At 36.2% G+C, this 22,413-nt stretch overlaps 5 protein-coding genes across 10 annotated transcripts; 2 read left to right on the top strand and 3 right to left on the bottom strand.

The window, feature by feature from the left end:
• Positions 1-551: 551 nt before the first annotated feature.
• Positions 552-6,814, bottom strand: IFT57 (intraflagellar transport 57). 6 transcript variants are annotated; one of them, XM_089842908.1, is made up of 12 exons: positions 6,629-6,814; positions 4,143-4,221; positions 2,416-2,585; positions 2,246-2,354; positions 2,119-2,172; positions 1,941-2,059; positions 1,777-1,870; positions 1,633-1,704; positions 1,451-1,576; positions 1,116-1,382; positions 969-1,035; positions 552-857 (listed from the first exon to the last, which is right to left on the bottom strand). In XM_089842908.1, the coding sequence occupies exons 3-12, from the start codon at positions 2,583-2,585 to the stop codon at positions 679-681; spliced, it is 1,257 nt and encodes a 418-aa protein (XP_089699034.1). In that variant the 5' UTR covers positions 4,143-4,221; positions 6,629-6,814; the 3' UTR covers positions 552-678. The 6 variants fall into 6 exon arrangements, with proteins under 6 accessions (XP_089699034.1, XP_089699029.1, XP_089699032.1 ...); XM_089842903.1 differs by having other exon boundaries at positions 2,687-6,814; XM_089842906.1 differs by having other exon boundaries at positions 2,416-3,298; positions 3,395-6,814.
• MFS16 (major facilitator superfamily transporter 16) lies at positions 3,684-10,128 on the top strand. The gene is made up of 13 exons (XM_089843623.1): positions 3,684-3,787; positions 4,558-4,639; positions 4,716-4,812; positions 4,878-4,956; positions 7,638-7,850; positions 7,919-8,085; positions 8,149-8,195; positions 8,902-8,992; positions 9,058-9,209; positions 9,271-9,319; positions 9,387-9,539; positions 9,603-9,700; positions 9,807-10,128. The coding sequence occupies exons 1-13, from the start codon at positions 3,684-3,686 to the stop codon at positions 9,876-9,878; spliced, it is 1,404 nt and encodes a 467-aa protein (XP_089699749.1). The 3' UTR covers positions 9,879-10,128.
• Positions 8,144-8,906, top strand: LOC149661400 (uncharacterized). Its single transcript, XM_089842909.1, has 2 exons — positions 8,144-8,601; positions 8,733-8,906. Exons 1-2 carry the CDS (start codon positions 8,209-8,211, stop codon positions 8,889-8,891), a joined length of 552 nt encoding a protein of 183 aa, XP_089699035.1. The 5' UTR covers positions 8,144-8,208; the 3' UTR covers positions 8,892-8,906.
• A 1,542-nt stretch (positions 10,129-11,670) lies between the features above and the next one.
• On the bottom strand, positions 11,671-16,973 carry LOC149661398 (uncharacterized). The gene is made up of 3 exons (XM_089842920.1): positions 15,286-16,973; positions 12,661-13,139; positions 11,671-12,537 (listed from the first exon to the last, which is right to left on the bottom strand). The coding sequence occupies exons 1-3, from the start codon at positions 15,674-15,676 to the stop codon at positions 12,304-12,306; spliced, it is 1,104 nt and encodes a 367-aa protein (XP_089699046.1). The 5' UTR covers positions 15,677-16,973; the 3' UTR covers positions 11,671-12,303.
• A 2,290-nt stretch (positions 16,974-19,263) lies between these two features.
• Positions 19,264-20,964, bottom strand: Pfdn2 (prefoldin 2). The gene is made up of 3 exons (XM_089842922.1): positions 20,799-20,964; positions 20,462-20,585; positions 19,264-20,378 (listed from the first exon to the last, which is right to left on the bottom strand). The coding sequence occupies exons 1-3, from the start codon at positions 20,945-20,947 to the stop codon at positions 20,193-20,195; spliced, it is 459 nt and encodes a 152-aa protein (XP_089699048.1). The 5' UTR covers positions 20,948-20,964; the 3' UTR covers positions 19,264-20,192.
• Between the last annotated feature and the right edge of the window lie 1,449 nt (positions 20,965-22,413).

Here is a 22,413-nt window from a genome sequence, read left to right as displayed (position 1 = left end):
GTGTACAAACGTATTTCTTCGTAATTATTTAATTATTCGCTATTACGGCGTAAAAATACTGTTTTCTCAACAAGAACGTCATTAGCAATCAATATAATCATATCGATTCGAAAATGGAAATGACGAAATCGATTCAAGAATTCACATTAAAATCGATTTAAAATGCATATAAATAACATATTTCTTACACTTAATTAGGGTGCAAAAATTAAGATGAAGACAAACACCTGGTTGTCTATGGTCTAAATGGCGGTCCTCATTGGAGGACTTTGGTGGCCAGGGACGATCGATAGGCATAAAAAATCCAATTTCATATTGATTGATTTATCAAGTTATCGTTATTAATGACAATTCTAAAATTCCAACAACATTAAATATTGGAGGAATTTTTCGTTTATATAATAGAATTAAGGTTTTACTTACGGCTAATCGTGTTAACAGATTTCTGGCAACTTTACGCTTTAAACTAATCAACCTCGTCGGTGACAAAGACGTTCTGTAATAAAGTTTTTCAAATAAAAAATGTCTACGTGAAAGAAATGAACTTTTTTCTTGAAATATTTCTTTTTATTATTTAACAAGGAAATTGAAATGACATAGTCGATTTTTCTTAAAATGTATTATTCTTTGCAATATATAATTTACATAACATTTTTTACTTTAACTTCTAAACATAAATCAAAACACCGAATCTATACTACTCGTAGTTGGTGGAATACTATACTCTCTCTGCAAATTTCCTTTTTCTTTTAATTTCGCTTGGAGCAAGGTATGAATAGCCACTCCTATCCGTACGTCCATTTGACTAACTTCTGTTTTCAACCGTGATAGGGCTTTTCGCACGTTGACCAATGGTGCTACGCATCAACAAAATAAACAATGAACTTTCAAAGTAATCGAGAAATGAAATACGCCAAAGTTGTTGGTTGCGGACAATTTTGAAGTCAAGTGAAAATTAAAGAACTTACTTCCGTCCGTCATGCTAGAACCCTTCTCATCCATTTCCTGTTTAATTTGATCCATCTCTTCCGTTATCTTAAAACCAAAACCAAAAATATATAAATTCCGTTATATTATTTTATTTTTAATGAAATCCGTAATATTATCCTAATTACCTGCGCCAGAGTTTGCGATCTTTCAGTAACACCTCCACTAACCGACCTATACTGTTCCTTGGCTTGGGCTAATTGATCTTGGGCCGAGCGATACTCAGTCAGTAGCTGGTCCTCTTGGTTGTTAAGGTACTTTTCGCGAGCTCCGATTTTCTCCAAGGTCCGAGAAACCTCTTCGTATAATTTGTCCAGTTGAGTTCGAGTGACGGAAAGAGAGTCACCGATGTCGTTGCGATAGCGAAGCATTTGTTCCACGTGATTCCGCCAATCCTAGATTATAAAAACCGTAATAATCAGGTTATTGTTATAATTATACGATTTTCTGTGACATTGCTTACTTTAGAATCTGAATTTATCGTAACTTTAAGTTGTGGCATAACTCGTTCGACTTCCAATTGCCATTCGTTGAAATCAGATACACCTTCCAAAATCTTTCCTGGTCGGCTTGATTCCAAGTTCATAACCTTTGAAAAAAAATAAGTTAGTTTTTAACTTAATAACACATATTTACGTCTCTCACCTTGCTCTTGTTAATTCTTAGTTCTTCCAAATTCAACAAATTTGGTCCTTCTTCCTCTTCATCGTCATCTCCCTTTAAAAGCAAATTAAACACATAATTAAAACCAATTGATCGTATATTTAAAAATCGTAATTAAAAACTAACAGCAAGAAGTTCCTCTTCCACTTTTTCTAAAGTAATTTCGACGCTTTCGTCAACAGTCACTTCCTCTTCTTCCTCATTTTCAATATAGATTGGTCTAAAATATAAAATTCGATTCGAATATGTAGTATTGTCCTATTATGAAATAAATATTCAATTACGCCTACTTTTTCCAATAAAATTGGTTTTGTTTCAACGCCTGATCGGCCAATCGATCCAAAACGAATATAACGTGCTCTCCGAACCCAGATTTTAGTTTACTAGGGGGAAATTCAATTTGAACACCCTGGAATGAAATAATAATAAGGTTTTGTAAAATCAGATGAAAATGGAAAAAAAAATTACCAGCGATCTTAAAATGTCCAATATGTTAGTGATAGTCGAATTTGGATCGTCATACTAAGATAAAAATTAAAGAAAATGTTTTAAATATAATAATTTCATTTCAAGAGTTTTACGGAGGGTTACTTACCTCTTGGGGTGTTTCAAAACTAATCTTGCATTTTTTTATTAACCAAGCCGCAAGAGTGGTGAACATGTAGAACTGTTCTCCGGAATTTGTTTGCAAAACAAAGTAATGCCTGTAAAATAATTAAACTAAATTAAAGAACTCACGTCCCGATTCCATCAACTGATATTTACCTGCTCATTGGCTTAATTTTAATTTCTTTACGAAACTCTTCTTCGTAATTAAGTAGTTTTAATTTATCATACAATTCTTCCATAATGAGAAAAGACGCGTAAACTCCTCCGGGACCTGTGTCATCACCACCTTCATCTCTCAACCGCGAGCTTGAATGTTCATCCGTCATCTACAATTAAAACTACATTAATACAGATCAGTCCTACAATTTATACGACTTTTTGTAATTAAAATTAACTTATTTAAATAAATATTAAATTAAAAACGTACATTTAAACTAGCGCGTGTTACTTCCAACCACGTTTTCGAAACCAAAACAAACCGTTGCTATGGCAACGCATATATAGAGGATACAGGAGGATAGACTCTGAAAACGTACCGTTAGCGGCAGATGCCAGACGTCTCGCAACATCCCTATATATTTGACTTTTCACGTGTAGAGGGAATTTATTCAAATATAAAACCGGGTTTACTAATTGTAATATTTAGTAGACTATGAATGTAAAGGCATTAAAAGGCGAATGGCTATCTGCCTATTATAAGAAAGGATTGAACGAATTATTTATTTCGAGAATAAATAACTTAATGAGAAGAAGTATGACACTTTTTATCGAATTCACAAACTCTAAATTTAAATAAATTATTCTCCAATTGGCTCTAGCTTTCCAGGGGTCGCTTCCATGAAAGTTTTCTTAAGCAGTAATTTAATCGGCGTAACATATTTGATATATGGTCATACTTTTGGTTAGATTTTTATTATACGATTTGTTCAGGTTATTGTGATGGAAGAGATAATTTATACTCCCACAAGTGCAACTAAGGTAGTGTTAACCGCCTTTACATAGGTTTTAAAACACAGCTGTAATATGATGAGGTTTGAACCTGTTTTTGTTTTTATAAATAAATTTCTTTTTGGTCCTTTTTACATTGCAGTTGAACTTGAGAAATCATATTAGTTACTTTTTGATAATTATTTACCCGATTTCTGGATTAGAGTAACACTCATCGTTATAAAGCTATAAACGTATGATGTAGCGATAATTTTTATATCTGCTAGAAATTATTTACATCGCCTTGGCTACAAGTCGACTCGTGACAGCGAGAGACGAGGTTATAAAATCAACTGCATCCTCGCATCTGTCGCATTTTTTATTGAGATATCGGTCTTGTATCGAGTCTGAGAACTTTTCCATCCATAGATTAATTTAATAAAGTATATAACAAAGATTGCGAGCGCGCTTGGGCCACCTCGAACGACAATTTATTTATGGAAAATGATAAAGACGTTACCGCTAACGCTCCTTTGGGTATAAAAGCGGCTGAAAAAATACTACCATGCACCAAACTACAAAAAGAAACTCGTGAATTTGCGTAAGTTAAAACTTTCTTAATCTTGTGGGAGAAGAAGTCAAATTTAAATACACTTTTTATCCCTAAGTTTTACGTATAACCAACTCCGCCAACAATTATTCGTAAAGTCCAAGTTGACCTAAAATGTTGTAGCATATAACATTTTAGACGTTTATAATTTATAATAAAACAAAAGTGCCGTACATAAGTAATATAATAACTAGAATTTCCTATATTTTGACCAAATACAAAATTGTTTGAAATTGGTCGGTTTCCACATGGCCGAAGCAATACAGTATTGCTTCGTCCATGGTTTCCATGTTCATGATAAGGGTTTTGCATGAAAATGAGATGGACAATGTCCATTCAACTTTACCTCGCTAGTAGTCCCTTTAACGAAAGTTTTGACCAAAATTCAGTTGGTTGACGAGAGTAGTTTTTCAATCGGAAAACACCTGCAATAACGTATTTCATTGAATGTCATACATATCGTTGTTATGTTACTTATAATGCGAACGAAAAAGGCTTTGACATTCATATCAAAAATATTTTCGAATTATTCCGTGAAAAATATGCAGATAAGTTGGGCGTTCCACAGATAAAACTATCTTCCCTGAAAAGCTGTGAATTTTATAGAAATATCATCTACACCTACGGTAGATGAAATACTATTCGATTAATGCTTGTTGACATTTGGAAGCTCAGCATACGTGCGGTTTTACCTTGAGCAATAACTAATATAATTGTTCTGTTTTTATCCTGTTTGTAATATCTGATTTGTTGTTTTACAGGTATCGCTCGTTCATATTGTTTTTTACATTTATATCTTATTGCGCCTTTCACCTTTCTCGGAGACCACTAAGTGTAGTTAAGGTAATTCAACTAAATTAAAATTTATCTCAAGTGTACACCTATAAGCCTAAAACATTTATTTCTGGGCCATTTATAGAATGTTTTAAACAGAGATTGCTCCAAAGAAATCCCGCCACCAGATTTGATATTAACTAATGACACCATTAACACCTGGTGTAGTTGGGAGCCATTCAGTACGTTCAAAATATTATAATTATACATTAATATAAATGAGCTAACAGGGAACTACGCTTTACAGCTAATGAAAATGCAAATCAACTGTTGGGGTTCTTGGATTCCAGTTTTCTGTTTTCTTACGCCTTTTTCATGTTCATTAGGTATGTTAATTCGTTCTTTATGCTGGTATATAAAACTATATTTTTTTAAATTACCCCTAATAAACTAAAAGTAATATTTTCCCATGATAATGTTAAATGTGAGAGAAGGCTCTAAGGGCAGGATTAAAGGGTTTCATTGGTTGATTTAGGATCCAAAACAATTAGGACTTTAGGATCAGTTTTGGTTTATCTCTATGAGCTTAAAAACAATCGAAATGAAATCAAAAAGAGAATTTAAAAACAAGAAATTCACGTTTTAAATTATATCACCGATATTTTTAGACAAGATAGTGTTAATGACGTTAAACAATTATTACAAAATTCAATATAACAGGCGATATTTTAATTGAAACGATTGCTTTACCTTGTTATGTAAAAAATATATTGTATTTGGGATTTAATCTTTGCTTGATTAGAATTAGAATGGGCTTGTGATCGCGAGGGGTAAGTTATCAAATCAAACTCGTGGGGAACGATCGTTTATCTCACCTAACGTTGCTCTAGAATCAATCATCTTGACGTCAATATTTTATATCTCTCGCGATTTCCCATAACACGCACCTTAATTTTGTAATAGGCAAAAGAGATAAGATTCTTATCATCTCGCATTATGCCTTTATTTAAACAAGAGCGCACAGAGTGAATTAAATCTTAATGTTAGTGTTAAACCACATCAATTGTGCATACTGACTAGCAATCATGTAATTAAACAGACAGAGTGCTGCAAAGGTATATCAATGTTTAAAGTCAAATGCAATAATTACTAACTGTAAAATTCATAGCCTAGCCAAGCGCAAAACGTAGGCAGTAAAATGGTGTAAAAATAACCTAAGAAACCAAGTAAAATTTAGAGATAAAAAGGATTGAACTTGGTAGTTATAAAAAAGGCAAATTTTTGCCTAAATACTAACATTAAGATCTAATTTACTCTCAATAATGTTAAACTTGGACCCAGAAGTCAATCAGTATTCTTAATATGCTTTGCTATAGAGGAGTCCAGGAATTAACTAGAGTATTTTGATGAAGGGTTCTTGAACCAGACAAAATTAATAAATAAATCATTATATGTTTATTCAGTTCCTAATTGATTACCGTGAAATTTTTTTAATTCCATTAAAAAAATGGAGACGCCAATGAACTTCTAATAATTGCCTTGTTTTGGTGACGCATAAAAATACCAAAAGGGGGAAAAATCTCATTCATAAATTCCGGCGAAGTAATTATTACATAATTAATCATCTCCTATTTTTAATCGCAATTACTATTCAATCGTGGCTGATGAGAAAAAAGAAAGATACTCTATAAAAAAAAGTGCCACGATAATGACTGGCTGTTATCGCCTGTCTTTTAAGAAAGACTTCTTCGAAATCAAATCAACGTTACTAGTTACTAAGTAAAGATTTTCGATAAACTCAGAGGCCCATAAAATTCTCCACGATTTTGTCTCGTTTCCCACACGTGATAATGTTACCAGTTACTAGCGCCACGAGTTCACGGACAATTCTGTAAGACATCACCCAAGGATTGTCTAAGTGTACTAGCCTCGCTAAGCCTAACCATTATCCAATTTTTCAATTTCCCGATTAAGGACCCAGTTATCGAAAATACGTCATTGACGTTATTTTAAAACCAGCAGCTGAGATGAGGTTTAAACCAGATATTATCATATTACTTAGAGGAAGTGTTTCTCTTCTTAAGGTCCTATTCAAAGTCTAGGACCATGTTGGAGCCGTTGCAATATTAATCTTTATAAACTGTATTTTAATCAAATTTGTTATGGTAATTCATGTCTGCGTTTGAAAATGAATAACTTCAACTTTATAAAAGAGTAGGACACTATCTCGGACGATAAGGTCTAACATTAATGGTCAGGAAGTAAAAATCCTCGAAATTATGGTGTCACCCACCTTTCTCTCCCTACTAAGTAATACTTTGGATGAATTAACAAATCTGATGATAAAAATATGCAGTCATAAAAATAATCATAAAAGTTTTGTGGTTAATCAAATGTTTGTGGTTTAGTTAAGATTATACGATTATCTCGTGAGAATGAAGAAGTTAAGACACTTAAAGAGTTACAAATATACATCGTGTCCATGATAAATTTTATGACTTGGCTACAAACGGGGTTCTTGCCCTAATTGGACGATAGTGTTAGATTTAAAATATTAAAAATAACGTTCGATTTTCGATTTATTTCGATTCGATGAAGGACGATTTCTCAAATGAACTCTTCAAAAATGATTTGAAAATTGAGATGTTATCATTATCGTCTGAGTTCATTCGATGCGCTACTGAAATCATAAACAAATCTAGGACGCGAAAGCTCTTGAGAGAGAAAACTTTAGTTCTTTCGGGCAATGAAATCAAGGCCGTCTTTTCATAGAGACACACAGTCTGGTGTCTTGTTGGGCTATTAATTTGCAACAAACTATTATATTCCTAACAATTACCATTTAGGCGTAGATAATGTGTTTGGTAACCTTCCAAGTATAAAAACCTAAAGAGCTTAGAGTATGGAACTTCATATCCCAAAATAAATCTATTACTATAAGCTGGTAAAGGCATAAGTGTGATAGGTGGTAGTTTATATTCAAATCAGAGAGGGGTTAAAACCCGAGTTAAAATATGTTACATTGAAACAGTTTCATAGTGTATGAATGTTTAAATTTTCATTACAGCGGTATCATTGCCGAACGGGTAAACCTGCGTTACTTCCTAGGGCTTGGCATGATACTCAGTGGTGCCTTTACCATTTTATTTGGATTGGGTTACCCGTACCAAATTCACAGTTATGCCTATTTCATCGTTGTACAATTCTTCGGAGGAGCCGTACAAAGCTCCGGTTTCCCCAGCGTTGTTGCTTGCATGGGAAATTGGTTCGGAAAATCGAGGTTCGTTACGGGTATTACGTATATCTTAAGGAATTACTTACCATCTGTCTTCAACTCTTCATTGACAGACGAGGGTTGATATTTGGAATCTGGAATGCCCATTTGTACGTCGGTAACATGTTGGGAGCTTATGTAGCCGGAGTATTTGTCGAGGATAACTGGGGATATTCCTTCATTGTTCCTGGTTTGATTGTTGGCATCATCGGCATCTTAACCTTGTTCTTCTTAGTGCCTTGTAAGTTAATGCGCTTTAGGATTTAACTAAATAATCTGATGACTAATTATCTTACAATTACAGATCCGGAAGATGTTGGTTGTTCAGTACCAACTTATACTCCTCCTCCGGTAAGTTCCTCAAATGTCTAATGGTGCAGTGTCTAAGCACCATGTGAAAATAGTTATATGTAAAGAAAGTTTTGTTAAATCATGGTTGTATTTCACTTTTTGCCACAATTTTACCTTAAACTGTCTACTTCCGCAATTACTTCATGGCTTGCAGCTTGAAACTAGTACCCCAAACATATCCTTCATACATTTACCCGAATCAGCCGTTACCATACCAAACCCAGCTTCCATACCAACCCCCGTAAACTCTGAACCTATAGTAAATGATAAAGCCAATGTGGTACAGTTTAAATCCGAACTCGTTACGCAAACGCCATCCCCTGTTGTAAACACCAACGGCGTAACGCTTGTATCCGTCACTACAAACGGTGTGACAATACCACCAGGTGTTCCAGCTCAGGTCAAGGTGAGAAAGACAAAGTTAATTTCCAAACCTGAAAGCTACCACTGCATGCCCGCTTTGATAACTTAAATTGCATGTTTTAAGTAAATAAAACGCAATTGGAAGCATACTGATTAGATGGTTAACTTTTACAGCCCAGAAATGAATCCGTACCATTGATGAAGGCGAGTCCCAGCGCAGTTTCCTTAGGAGAAGGTAGTAAAGGGGCCATCACATTCTTAGGCGCGCTTAGAATTCCGGTAAGCTGTAATCAAACAATGGAACCACATTCGATTAACATTAACAACGATTAATTAATTACAGGGAGTATTGGAATTTTCAATATGTCTGTTTTTTGCCAAGTTAGTCAGTTACACTTTCCTGTTTTGGCTACCCAAGTACATCGACGTCAAAAGTAAGTACAAAGTGTACTAAAGAGATACGCCTTATAAACTTTCCTTGTAACATTCCTCTCTACAGCAAACATGGGTAGCGCTGAAGACTCGGCTTATCTCTCCGTACCCTTTGACATGGGAGGAATAATCGGTGGTGTTTTAGCAGGGTTAATATCCGACCGAACAGGAGCTAGTGCTATTACTTGCACCATTTTTCTGTTCTTATCAATTCCCAGTGTAAGTACTGCTTAAATTAAATACTGAAATAAAATCAACTAACCCAACATACATTGTACAGTTACTTATCTACGATCTATTTGGAAGCCTGGATACATATGGAAATATTGGTAAACAAAAATAGTAAAACTAAATAGGGGGATACATTAACTAACTAATTAATGTTTTTTATGGCAGCGTTGCAAGTCCTTTGTGGTGCATTAGTAAACGGACCTTATGCCCTGATCACTACCGCCGTAGCGGCAGAATTAGGGACCCATAAAACCATTCGAGAAAATTCCAAAGCCTTGGCTACAGTCACGGCTATAATAGACGGAACAGGCTCGATTGGTATGAAATAAACAACTTAAAACACCTTCATAGGAGTTAATATGTGCCTAATGCGCGTTTTAGGAGCCGCTGTTGGTCCTCTAATGGCCGGTGTAGTGTCCGAAAAGGGATGGGAGAATGTTTTTTACATGGTAATGGCATCGGCTCTTGTCGCCTTGCTCGTAAGTGGATTAGGAAAAATATTTATATTCTTATCAGTTTAAGGTACCTACTTGTAGAAGGTGATGGAATAATTTCTTTTTTTCAACTTTTACCGCTCGTATACAGGCTATCTCTCGAGTGGCGATTAAAGAAGCCAGAAGAATATGCCGAAGAAGAGGTTACACTTGTTGCGTATGACATCGAAAGATAATCCTTCGTATCTCCAGAGCCTTTTGAAGATAGCGCTATTTTTTCCCCTTCAAATCGAAGGCCTTATTTATTATAAAAGATCTGTGAAGCAACCACCCACGCACGTTTTAACTAATTAAATATCAATAATTAATTTTAATCAGAGTCATAATCACGTCACGCTATATTGTAAAATTTTTATTATTAATTAACGGAATGAAACTTCGAAGTGTAATAAAGAATGAATTACGATTGTCACTTAAAATTTTAAAATGAAATTTTTAAGAAAATATCTATAATTATATATATATGTTAAATCTCTTATAAGCAAAAGAACAGCGATACAGAGAAAATATATAAATTGTAACAGAAGTGAGATGAGACCAGAAGTACTGAGCTAACCAAATTCTTCACTCGGCGAAAGTGAATATTCTTGATAACACACGAACGGTTGGCCCTCTGGTAGCGGTTTCAGAATTTCCCCTCCAAAACGTGAGACGCTCGCGGCGGTAGACGGCCGAACTAGATTCAACGAGCCGGGTCCGTGTTCCGCAGCTTTAGGTTGAGGGGAAGGGGGTAGGAAATGTTTTTGGAACTCGACCAATTTTTTTCTCTCTAGCGTAGGCGCGATTAAAGCGGCGTAAAATCCTCAAATTTGTTCACTAATGCCAGGATCTATTACCAATGCTAGAGCCCTTCACTTCTAGTCTCATCTCACTTCTGATTGTAATAAACATATAGCTCACCTATACCATACCGATATCAGAAGTAATGGATCTCTTTTCATAAGATAACTTCAAATTTACTTACTTCTAATACCAAAGAATTAGTCATTCGTAGTATCGCATCATATAATAGATAAAAAAGGTATTTGGGAAGGTTACTCAATTTTTTTTTTGTTGGCAATAATGAATGATAATTTAGAACGTGGAATATTGAAAAGAAATATAGGCGTTGAAAGATAAGTGGAATGATCCCTTTCCAAGTTCCACAAAATAGGGGCGAACCGCCTTTTCAAGAGATGGTGGTGGTGTTAAAAAGAGTGATTCGAGGAATGCTTCGTTCGGAAGTTATAGATTTTACAATTACCCCGCTCTTTGTGGGATGAGAAAAGATTCCGCGGGAATTGAGTAGAGTTACTCGAAATCAGATAAACGTTTAGAATCAAGAGACAGAGTGGATCGGATCTCTAAATTCAATTGGGTCTGTATGTAGATGAAGATGTTGGTTAGGAATAGCGTGTGGAAGATGAGAAATGCCTAGAATAGAAAATCAATGAAAATTTCGCATTCAATGAAATTTTGGATCTCAGCCACACTGTATATACTCACAAAAGACGGGAGGATGCTGTATAACGGATATCTCTCTGAAAACGATACACGCTACATTGCCCCATCTCGAATTTGAAATTGTTTTGGAAAAGAAAACTAGGGTAGAAATATGCTCTCATGTACGTTTCTCCTCTCTGAGTTTTTATTTTCGGTGTAAACGGGGGGTGGGAGAATAAAATTGTAAATATCACTGGGCGAATTGGAATTGGAAAACGGCTTCCCATAAAAGACGATTCTCTTTCCAAAGAAGTCACAATCAACCAACACAAAAGAGATCGGAAAACAATAGGATATGTTACAAACAGATGGACCTAGTTAGTTAAAGGCTTGAAAGGAACCTAATTAAATATGTTTCCATATTTTAAATTCATGTCCTTCCAAGTATTTAACTTAAGAAAGAATTGGTGTCAAACAATATGTCCAGTAAAATTCGTAAAAAGATACTTTATCTCTCTCTGCCTCTAAAATTCAAAAATTTCACCAACAACATTTGAATTATTCACAATGAAATCCCTAAACTAGATTTGAATAGTTTTTAGTTTAAAATGGTTATACGAAGGTGCGTTGCCGAGTATACAAAACCATTTAGGAACTTGAGCGCGTTTGACTAATAAAGATTGGCGCGTAGAAACGTTTAACCATATTGGCTCTAGCGTTCGAAAACTCTAGTCCGTTTGTATTTTTTTTTTAATATAGGGAACGTAAAACCATTTTTATAGGAACATTGTTTTTCATTCGTTTATATTATCCGGTTTCAAGGAACTATTTTAGATAGTTTTGGTACCCAGACCATCATTTCAAGGACGTGGACATTCTGACAGAGTTAGTGTGGCTTAACCATTTTTATCTACCCTAAAGCTGTCTGGGTTAAACCGTTAACAATCCTCTATATAGGGTTAAAACGCCAGAAACGATTTTAGTTTCAAGTTCAGATTTTGCGGCATTAATCGTAATGAGAAGGAACTTTGGAATTATGAAACCGGATGAATCATTTAGGTTTAGGAACTGTTATTAGTCTTATATGAATTAATTCAATGAACGCTTTTTGTAGTAACACAGCGTGAGAAAGTTCTGTAGGATTGATTGGATTAGTAAGATACGTTTTAAACGATGCTTTCAGATATGGAACTGGGGAATGGACAAGGTACTGATGTAGGAAGAAAGTCAACTGGTTTATCACTCCCGTTTCCCACCACGTGTAGGAAGGGAGAAGGCTTGTTTAGGGCGTTTAAATTGTTCAAGTTATTCAGTTCGCACTCGGACATGGAAGGGATTGAGTTTTTCTTTGGTCTTCCTTTGGGTTTGGTCGGTGGAACGGTGCAACCGCCTTGCATCACCTGCAATAATGTCAGGGCGTTGGAAAACCGAGTTAAATATTCAAGTTCAATCAGTGCACTGACCATGCAGTCTATTCAGACTACTACAGGTTTTACACTACAAGCGATATCAAGGTTACTAACCTGTTTCTTCCATTTCATTCTTCTATTCTGATACCATGTTTTGACTTGTAATTGCGTCAACCCTAAGGCCCGTGCAAGTTCGGCTCGATCGGGCGTAGATAAGTACTTTTGACTGTCGAATCTCCTTTCTAATCCCATCAGTTGTAGTTCGGTGAAAACAGTTCGATTTCTTCGGACTTTCCGCGTTACGGATCCACTTCCAGATGATGAATTGACTCCGGATGGTGCGTGACTAACACAGGAAGTTGAATTACTCGGTGTCGTTGAGTCCTTGCAGTTAGGTTTCTCGTTGCCTTCTGAGCTCAAAGAAAGTTGCGAAGATAAGGGTGATTCACTCAATTCCTCTCGATTACGGTCGGTATTGGTGAAGATGGGTAAAGAATTGGAGCTCAAACAATTCCAGGACAGAGAAACGGGAGTAAGTAATGTTGGAGGCGTTCCACGGTGACCGCCAAGTACGCGGGAGTGGTTCAGGACATCTTAAAAAAAAACGGTTATTGTTATTTATGAAAACACAAGTGGCTTATTTCATGAAATAATCATTGATTTCCTCTACACATTTTCAGAACCCAACAATAATTTTGATCCGCACCACTCTGTATAACAACATAAGCTTTGTTTAGAGACTAGACGAAAATAAAAACCCAATTTTGATTAAAAGCCGACGAAAGATAAAAAGTTGGCGCCCGAGGAGCGAGCGCGATAAATGAAACTTTAGCGACGACGTTACCTTCCTTAATTATGCAAAACGTTACTCAAAAAAAGGTGCTCGGTATTTACGAAAGGTGATTAGGGCAAAAAGAAGAGCACTCAGCCTTTGTTAACCCTTTTAACACCTCTTTTGTTAAAAAAATCCAATTCCCAGATAAATAGATGAGCCCGAAGTTACGCGAATTCCATTTGAATGTTTGTTCTCTTAAGGGAAGAATAATAACTTCAGGGTGATATGTTCCCTCAGAGATGAAATTCGGTAGGCCAGGGTGTCGACTCTAATCTTTACGCTTTCTTTCTCGGCCATTAACTCGATTTACTCTATTACGAGGGCTCCACATTTCGCAAAAAAACCTCGAATAAAGGATTTCTTTGGGAATCTCTATTTTACGTCAACGTTAAATTAAAAGAGGACCAGTTTAAACCTGCTTATATTAGGTATCCATTAAAATCCCATCAAGGAATTCAACAGATAACGTCAGAGACTCTCCGGAGTACTCTAATTTGGGAAAAGCGATAAAAGGGATGAGTGAATTTAGGCTCGGGTATAATTGATTCATTTGCGGCTCGGTTTTTTTTTCGCGCTTTACTCTCTTCCGGAAGAGAATGAAAATACGGAACAAAAAGGGCAATAATCCTTTGTTCCCCTTGAAAAAAAATTTGTTTAAAAAGGCAGAGATGATTGTGAGAAATTCTTTTTTGCTTGGTATGGTACTAATTTTCTCCTACGATAAAAAAACCAGTCCAATTAGGGTCTACGAAAATGTCAAGTTCTTTCTCTCGGGGGAATTTGCAATATTATATCACAGAGAACTGTATTGTACTTCTAGACAAATTACTTATAAAATATCTTCAGTAATTTATGTTAATAACTTTAAATGTAGCTTTAGACTTAACGTTTCCATTTCCACGAAGAGAGGTTAATATTTGTTTAAAGCCCAGTTCAGACAAAGCGTCAGAAAAAGGACGATTTTGTATTTTGTTAGGTAACTTCTCTGTTATCTAAATAAAGTCACGGTTACTGAAAAGAGGTTTTTCCATTTGAATCCTTTGTGTATAGCTGACCCAACAAATTTTTTTTAGTTTTTAACTAATGCAAACTGAATAACCATTTCATATGTTAATTAAGAAAATCGGTTAGTAATTAAATCAAGTCTGTCAAGAATTATTCGATTAATTCTGGACAAGAATGTCTCTAACGAGAAAATCAGCTAAATCCAATTTTCAGAGTGAGAGAGGGGGTTCGGCTTTTTCTAAAACTAAACGCGATGTGGAGTCCTCTAATTAAATGGTAATTAATTACCAAGCCCCGAGAGATTAGATTTTGGACATTTGCATATTGATTTGGGTCCGCTTCTAGCCAAGATTTCCTCTAATGGCAATTCGATACGCGTTTCGTGAGCTTAAAATTTATCACTTGAATTTTAAAAGCTAGGGTCATTTTTTAACACGTTTGAAAACCAGTGAGTGGGCGGAGCGTCGAAAACCAATAAAAACAAACCAAATTCCTTCCTAATTGGTCAATTATCGGTTCCCCCATTCTCCTACATATTTCGATTTCAAAATAAAATCTAGGAAGCGATATTCTGATATTTGATATTAATGTCCTCTAATAATGGAAAGCGATTCCAATTCCGAATCCGAACGATTACGAGTACATTTAGAATAAAATTTGGGCTAAAATATAAAGCAAGCAAGATGATGTTTCTACAGAAGTGTGGTTCTAATTGACTGAAAAAAATGAAATCTCACAGGAGATAACTTTCAAAGAATAAACTGAAACTGATTTAGCTTAGATCTCACATTCAAAAGTGGTATATTTTCCTCTAGATACGGTAAATAATATTTAAAATTTTAAGAAACACGATTAAAGGCATAAAGAAAAGAGAAATGAAGTAACTAAAACGGTTGTACCTGAGTTTAGAGACGTGGCGGGCCATCCTGAAGAACATACAACGCAACAAACAGAACCGCATGATGATACAACTCTTCCGATTTGACCGATGGACGTTCTTCCTCCTCCGGGACTTATTAGATGATGGTCTGTGGCTCCGTTAAGAGCGGTCAAGAAACGAGCGTCCCAAGCAGTTGGGCGTATAGCGGCGGCGTGAAGCAACTCTAAACTACTGGCCCTCGAATGTGGAGGGAGGTTGGGTGAACGAGAAGACAGTGGGCGATTGATAATCACTCGGTTCGAAGAAGATTCGTTGTCCACCACAACCGGAACTTGGTCATTCTCGCTATCCGGAAGTATATCTCTAATTAGGAAACTGGATTTTCGAGGAGGTACTTCCCCGGGAAACATGACCGAGATGTAAAATTACCAAACCGACCGGACACGGTAAAGGTCCTCTGGACAATTAGGCAATTACCGACATTCGCGCCTAGTCATTGATTACCCAAAACCGGACATTCCATAAGGAACTGTTAAAATTTGGGTGTCCCGTGGGAGCTCCGATTAAAAAGGCACCTACACGAGTGCCCGAGACGTTTAACTGACAATGACCCCCGGAAGATGCCCCATTCCATCGCTTAGGGACCCACCGGAGAAAGCAAATTACCCCATAGAAGCATCTCGGCATAGAAAAGAATGTATAAAAAATTGAACAGGGGGGCGGAAGTTTAAAACGATATAGTCAGTCATATCGAGTAGTAAGGTGTGAATATTAGTGTAACCCCCGACCCTAAATGGCGGGGGTGAAAATAGGAGGAGGAGCAACGAAAAACGATTCCCACGAGAGTAGGCGGAGCTCCGGGGACTCATCTTTCCCTACTTGTTTTTCTAGCCACCACAATTTTTTTCCCAATAGAATATCCTCTTTCCAACATTTCTCCATTGTAAACTTCCCAACTTCCAACCACGCATCTCAGCTTAAAAAAGTCCATATCTCTTTAATGGGACCGAGAGTAATCAGGCGTCTTCCTAGACCAGAAATTCATTCATGTACCTAAGAACATGACAAGAGTAATATTAGAATTGCATCCTCTAGTGGTGATGGATATCTGTGATGATAAACCTACTAAACATTAAGATTTAAATTAACTCTTTCGGAATTAATATATAAAAACCCCAGCTCTAAAAATTTCAGTTAGCGATGAATTTATGCCGTACATTCTTGGTTACGTCAATGGATTCTTGCCTACATTCAGGATGAAGTTCAAATAAGAATGTGTACAAGGTTAGACTTTCATACAAATGCTTTGGGACAAGACGAGGCCAAGATACGAAGAGTTGCGAACACCAGTTTTTAAAACTCCTCTTCCATCAATGGGATGCTGGGGATCCATCCCGCGCGCAAGAAAACTGGGATGGGACTTACAGTAACATCATTGTACCCCCTCCATCTTTCTGCGCGCGCGGGGTTGTACCCCCAGAATTTTTTCTTCCATTTCTTTTTTAAATTTCGCTTTTATAGATCAATAGTCATAAGTCTTGGGCAACCATCCACCCTTAATAATGATTAAGCCCCGTGATTTCCCTTTTCGGTTAGCACGAAGAAAAAAAGCGTGGTTCGTTTTTTGGGAGTCCATACAAGATCTTTCCCACACGCCACGTTAGAGCACTTATCGGCTCTATTGATTAACTATCAATTCTTCATCAATGGGCGCTTCCCGGCCACCGTCTCTTTTCCTATCTATGGTTTTAAAAAATTCTCCTTCCGCGCTTTTTTAAGCTAGCTACTTGATCTAACAATTGTATTCCGGATCGAATTTTTTAGCACCCTAAAAAAACTAGTCGGAGAAGAACGAAGAGTGTATCTCTCTTATATATCCTAAGTTTTAAACTTTAAGAACTGTAGGGTTTTTGGTATTCTTGAATATATATTACTCAAATCATGTTAAAATCCACCAAACAACTCGGATGAAATTTGAATAAAATGACCACACAATAGCAGTTACAAAAACCGTGCAATTCCAAAAATTGTCTCGATTGCTTGAAAAAATTAATTCAAATAGCGCATTTTTCCAATTCAAAATCGAATTATTTGATTAAGGATTTCGGGCAATTTAACGGGATAATCTAATTTGGTTTAACCCAACTTGTTCCGGGAAAGTGAGAGATCAGAGAGTAAGGATATCGTGTATTCAGTGATGCCGGGGTCTTTTACAAAATTTACATTTCTGAACGGTGGGGAGTCACCGAAAAGAATTGCGGGAAATGAAGGGCAGGAGGGGGGATGTAAACGCTTTAGTAAATTATTCGTTCAATAATTTACATTATCGGTCGGGTCCTAAGCTGGTACGAGCACGATTGAAAAATTCCTTCACCCACCCGTAAAAAAACTCGGGTGTTTCGGTCGCTGGGTCTAACGGTGTTGAAGGAGGAAGAAGCGTGTCACATCTCTCCTCCTCTTGTTCTTCCTACGAAGAGAAGACGAGAGAGGATGGATGGATGGAGACGGTAGAGTAGGACGGCAATATAAAAATTGAGGGTGTAACTTTTGACTTTCTTAAAGAGAGAGAGAGCCATCTAAGGAGACAGTAATGACCCAGTCGACCTCATCAAGAATCCTTTTTGGCAGCGGACAAAGAAGACTGAAGATAACTCGGAGAGTGAGAGAGAGAAAGCTCTTCTTCTCCTTTGAATACAATGAGGTGCAAATTTGAGCATCCTCGCGCTGACAAGGACTTTGTATCTCTAAGGGGATATGTTACACTTTTTCAGGAGTCACGAAGTTATGGTATTTATTACAAGGAGGCATTGGAAGTTCTTAGGGGTATCGGTTTTTGGCTCGATTTGAAACAACTTTGAGAATCTTTCAAACTACTTTAGAATGTTTTGCGTCCTTGAAAAGATCTGTTTCTTTAAAGAGAGAATATCTGACCCCAATGATAGAAACATAGTCCTTGGCGTTCGACTTCCCTTCATCCATAGCGTAATGCAGAAAAGCTCCTTCAAAGGAATTATAAATCTATAAAAATGGTTGAAAACTCCCCGTTAGAGGCAGGGAAATGGGTATTAGGTTGAAGGGTGGTGAGGACGGAGGGGTTTGGAATCGCTAAGAGATAAAAACGTCGTCGTTCCTAACGCTAAAAAGCCCCGAAAGAAGGTTGAAGTGGTGAAGGGTAAAGAGGATGAGATGAAATTCGTTTTTATTGGAAGTCGCTTTGCGGTATTCGGCCCGGAATATCGTTTCTCCTCTAACTCTATGGAGGAAGACGAAAGCTATATAACATTGTTCCATTTTCTTTACCCAGTTATAACGATATGGTTTTTCAATAATGACCCTATCCTTATTTTTCGGCTCTTCCTTTTCAAGAAGGATATGAGCACGGATACGTAATCCTATTTTGAAACCAAGAGTTAATAACCAGAAGTTATGAAATGATTATCTAACTTCAAATGACACAAAAACAAACAAACAAAACATTTTAATGTTTCTGATTTCCAGACACCAAGTTAGGAAACCATTAATGGCGAACATTTTTAACTTCTTAGTACTTCATGTTAATGAACTTCACGCGAAATATTCTTACCAACTGGAGGTTAAGAAGAATCGCTTTTAGAAGAATCATTTGGAAGGAAAGGGGTGGGGGAGGGCAGCCATTTAATGATCCTTACCAGTGAATTAGCAAATTGTTCAGGGTTTATTAGCTTCCGTTGCCATTAAACCATTGAGACAGAAACAAGATGCCCCAAGCTATTCCTAAGATCAATTTGACCCTTCCCAACACGAGATGAACAATTGTTATTATCAGACAGACAAACTGAGAAAACCCATTTCCTACCCACAACCAATAGTCATCTACACATCTAATGGATGAATAGGCAAGTTCATATTGTAACAAACACTAAATAATATCGTATATTCCAATACATTGACCCCAAAAACATTTCATTACGCCTTATAAACTTCAAAAGCTTAATTGAAAATTGCTTCCATTTCTAACTGGATTCCAATAATGGCTTTTATTTTTTATCAAATTTTATGAGTAAGAATCTCAAAATTAAAAAAGTAACCAATACCTTTCACAAATGAGTCTTGCTATTTACCTTTGCATGTTTATGACACTGCACTACCATGGATGAAGGATGCGCGTGACGAAATTTGTTTTCACGCTATAGGATCGGCAACTCCCTATCTCGAACGACAGCTTATTCTGTATATACTCTGTTACAACGTCGGTTGTCAGCACGCGCAAAGCTATTTCTCTATGTAACGTAGCTTTGTATGTGCTGTCAAGAGACAAAAAACTTCAGGATCTTCAGGATTTAAAATATCCGCGAGTTTTTTAGCTGAGTGCACGGACCTCTAGGCCTTAGTTTCAAATACGTCACGTGTAGTAGGCTGTAGGTAATTTCACACGTATTTGAAACTAAGGCCTAGAGGTCCGTGCACCCAGCTAAAAAACTCGCGGATATTTTAAATCCTGAAGATCCTGAAGTTTTTTGTCTCTTGACAGCACGTACAAAGCTACGTTACATAGAGAAATAGATTTGCGCGTGCTGACAACTGATGTGGTAACAGGGTATATACAGAATATTCTGTCGCTCGAGATAGGGAGTTGCCGATCCTATAGCGTGAAAACAAATTTCCTCACGCGCATCCTTCATCCATGGCACTACAATGTAAAGCTATACCTAAAATTTTAATTTAAGAAAAAAAATGTATTATTATACATTAACATTAGACTTTAAAACAATTTGGTTTTATATTGTGAAAAAAATTTGTTTTTACTTCAGCAAATTAGGCTTAACAAAAACATTAAAGTAACGTCAAATGAGTGAAAAGTTTGTCAAAATTAAAACAAAATTTATAAGGTTCAATTCAATTTTTTGAGAAGCTATTATTTACAAGATGTCCCAATTTCTTCAGGGACTAACTCTTGTTGCTTTCAACTAAAATTCCGCCAGAAGACTGCGCGTTTTCTCCTTCACCATCCTTAGCATTAGTCGTCGGACCTTGCTCTCCCCTTATTTGAATATTATGCTTTTCTCTATATTCATTAAGTTCTTTTCCTTTGGCAATTACTTGCTTGTTTAAAGTCTCTATGACTTTAGCTAACTTAAATGTTGGAGGGAAGGGAATATACATAGAAAAAGAGGAATTAACTCAACGTAATTTCAAAAGGAAAGCACGCGGCATACCTGTTCTTTGTTTAAATTAACTGCGGGAAGAACTTCCTTCACAGTTCGTTCTACAAGAACACCTCCAACCATTCTATAGCAACGCCTTTCACCATCCACATCTTTAAGGGCTTCAGATACGAGACTGTGGGAAATTTAAGCATAATAAGTCGTAATTTAGTTTATAATTTACAACTGAACGATTATTAATTAAAAAATCGAAGCATGGGCGGCGGCATGCCATGCCTAAACTCCATAAAAGGATAGAAAAAGGTAAGACAAGAGCCAAGGCTTACGGCCCACGCACCGTGAGTGACGCATGGAAGATAAGTTTTGGTTAAAAGAAAATTACACTTACTTGTGTTCATTTAACTCATCTTCTAGTTCAGATAACTTCGACATAAAGTTCCTTTGATCCTGCCGTAATTGATTAAATCCCATAATAATTTGTTCATTCGATATTTTCTTAGATTTATCAGACTTGTCTTGTTGCTTGGTGGCTGCCATTTTTGTTTCTGACTGTACTGTGAATAAGCATAACTTATTATGGACATCAATCGATTATACAATGCTTAGTTTTAAATTCACCTCAAAATTTCAATATCAAACGATTTTTAATTTGAATGTACATTGAAAAACATAATTAAACCCGAATTTAAATTTAAATTTGTTTAAAAATAAAGAAGTTAGAGCTTATTTCTAGCTCTGTTACAAAATCCCACCGTAGTGCGGTGCCTATAGTTAATCTATCGAATGGAAGATTTTCACGGCCTCTAGGGGTATTAAGATAAACTATAAATTAAATAAAGCTGGCGGTAAACTTAAACATATTATAAATTCACCAAATTTAGGATTGTGTCTCAATGATTAATTTTTCACCCAAATTAATTGTGAAACTTAGAATAACTAGTGTACATCTGATCGATAAACATAAAAGAGATCAATATTTTTCATACGATAAGAATCATTAGATTCAACCTCCAAAATTTGAAACACAACACTAAATTAACATCGTTAAGGGTTTAGGTTCCTTTAAAATAATAATGATACACATTTCTTGTACACTAACCTAAAATTAGTATCATATTCATAGTAGCGCGAAAAACTGATACGAAAGTGACTATTTAACTACGCCCAAAAATCACCACCCACTCTACTTTAGTACATTGATGTTAGTACAACTCTCATAATTAATATAGTTGGTCCTCCCCACTCACAAAGAATGGTTTAATATACTGGGAGTTAAGCAGAGAAGGGCGGGATGATCGGAAACATAATTGCTAATATTCTGAAAACAGGAAGGGCGTTTAAAGCCGATGTACATTTTGCATAACCATTTTTCTTAATCAGTAAGGGTCCATCCGTAATTTTCTTTGACATTGATTGATTCTTCCTTCAATAATGAAACCCCGGCGATACAGCCTTACTCCTTTGGGCCATGTCCCCTCAGCCACCGCCGTCTTTGTGTCCACTAATACGCTTTATAATGCTAGTTTCATATTATGTAAATCAGTTTAAAGTAGCTTAACTATATTTTAGCTAAATGTCTTTACGAAATTTTTCCTCATTTTACAGCCTAACTAATGAATATTTCAATAATATCTTCCTTTTCAAAGGATCTAGCTCGATATCAAATTTTACGTTACAATTATAATTGAATGTCCAAAAAAACCTTGCCACTTCAGAAGTTGAGATAATACACTTTGAATAAATAATAATAATAATAAAAAACAATCCCCTAAAGTTAAATAAAATCAACCTAGTAAGTAACTTTAACCAAAGTTTACGACCGGAAAAGGGAATAAAAAAAGATAAATACGGATAATTTTAACCCAGTACATCCCTTATGTTGCCTCTATTGAAAGAAAAGAAGAGGAAAAAAGGTATAATGCTGGCCACCATCCGGATAGAGAAGCTGTAAAACACTGTTGTTGGGTTAGTAATTAACGCCGAACTCTCCTCTACCGATCCTT

This window comes from Phalangium opilio, unplaced genomic scaffold (genome assembly GCF_054372755.1).
Source record: "Phalangium opilio isolate 3A_F unplaced genomic scaffold, DU_Popi_V2 ptg000070l_1, whole genome shotgun sequence".
Taxonomy (NCBI): Eukaryota; Metazoa; Arthropoda; class Arachnida; order Opiliones; family Phalangiidae; genus Phalangium; species Phalangium opilio.
This window is presented reverse-complemented; position numbering and strand designations above follow the sequence as displayed.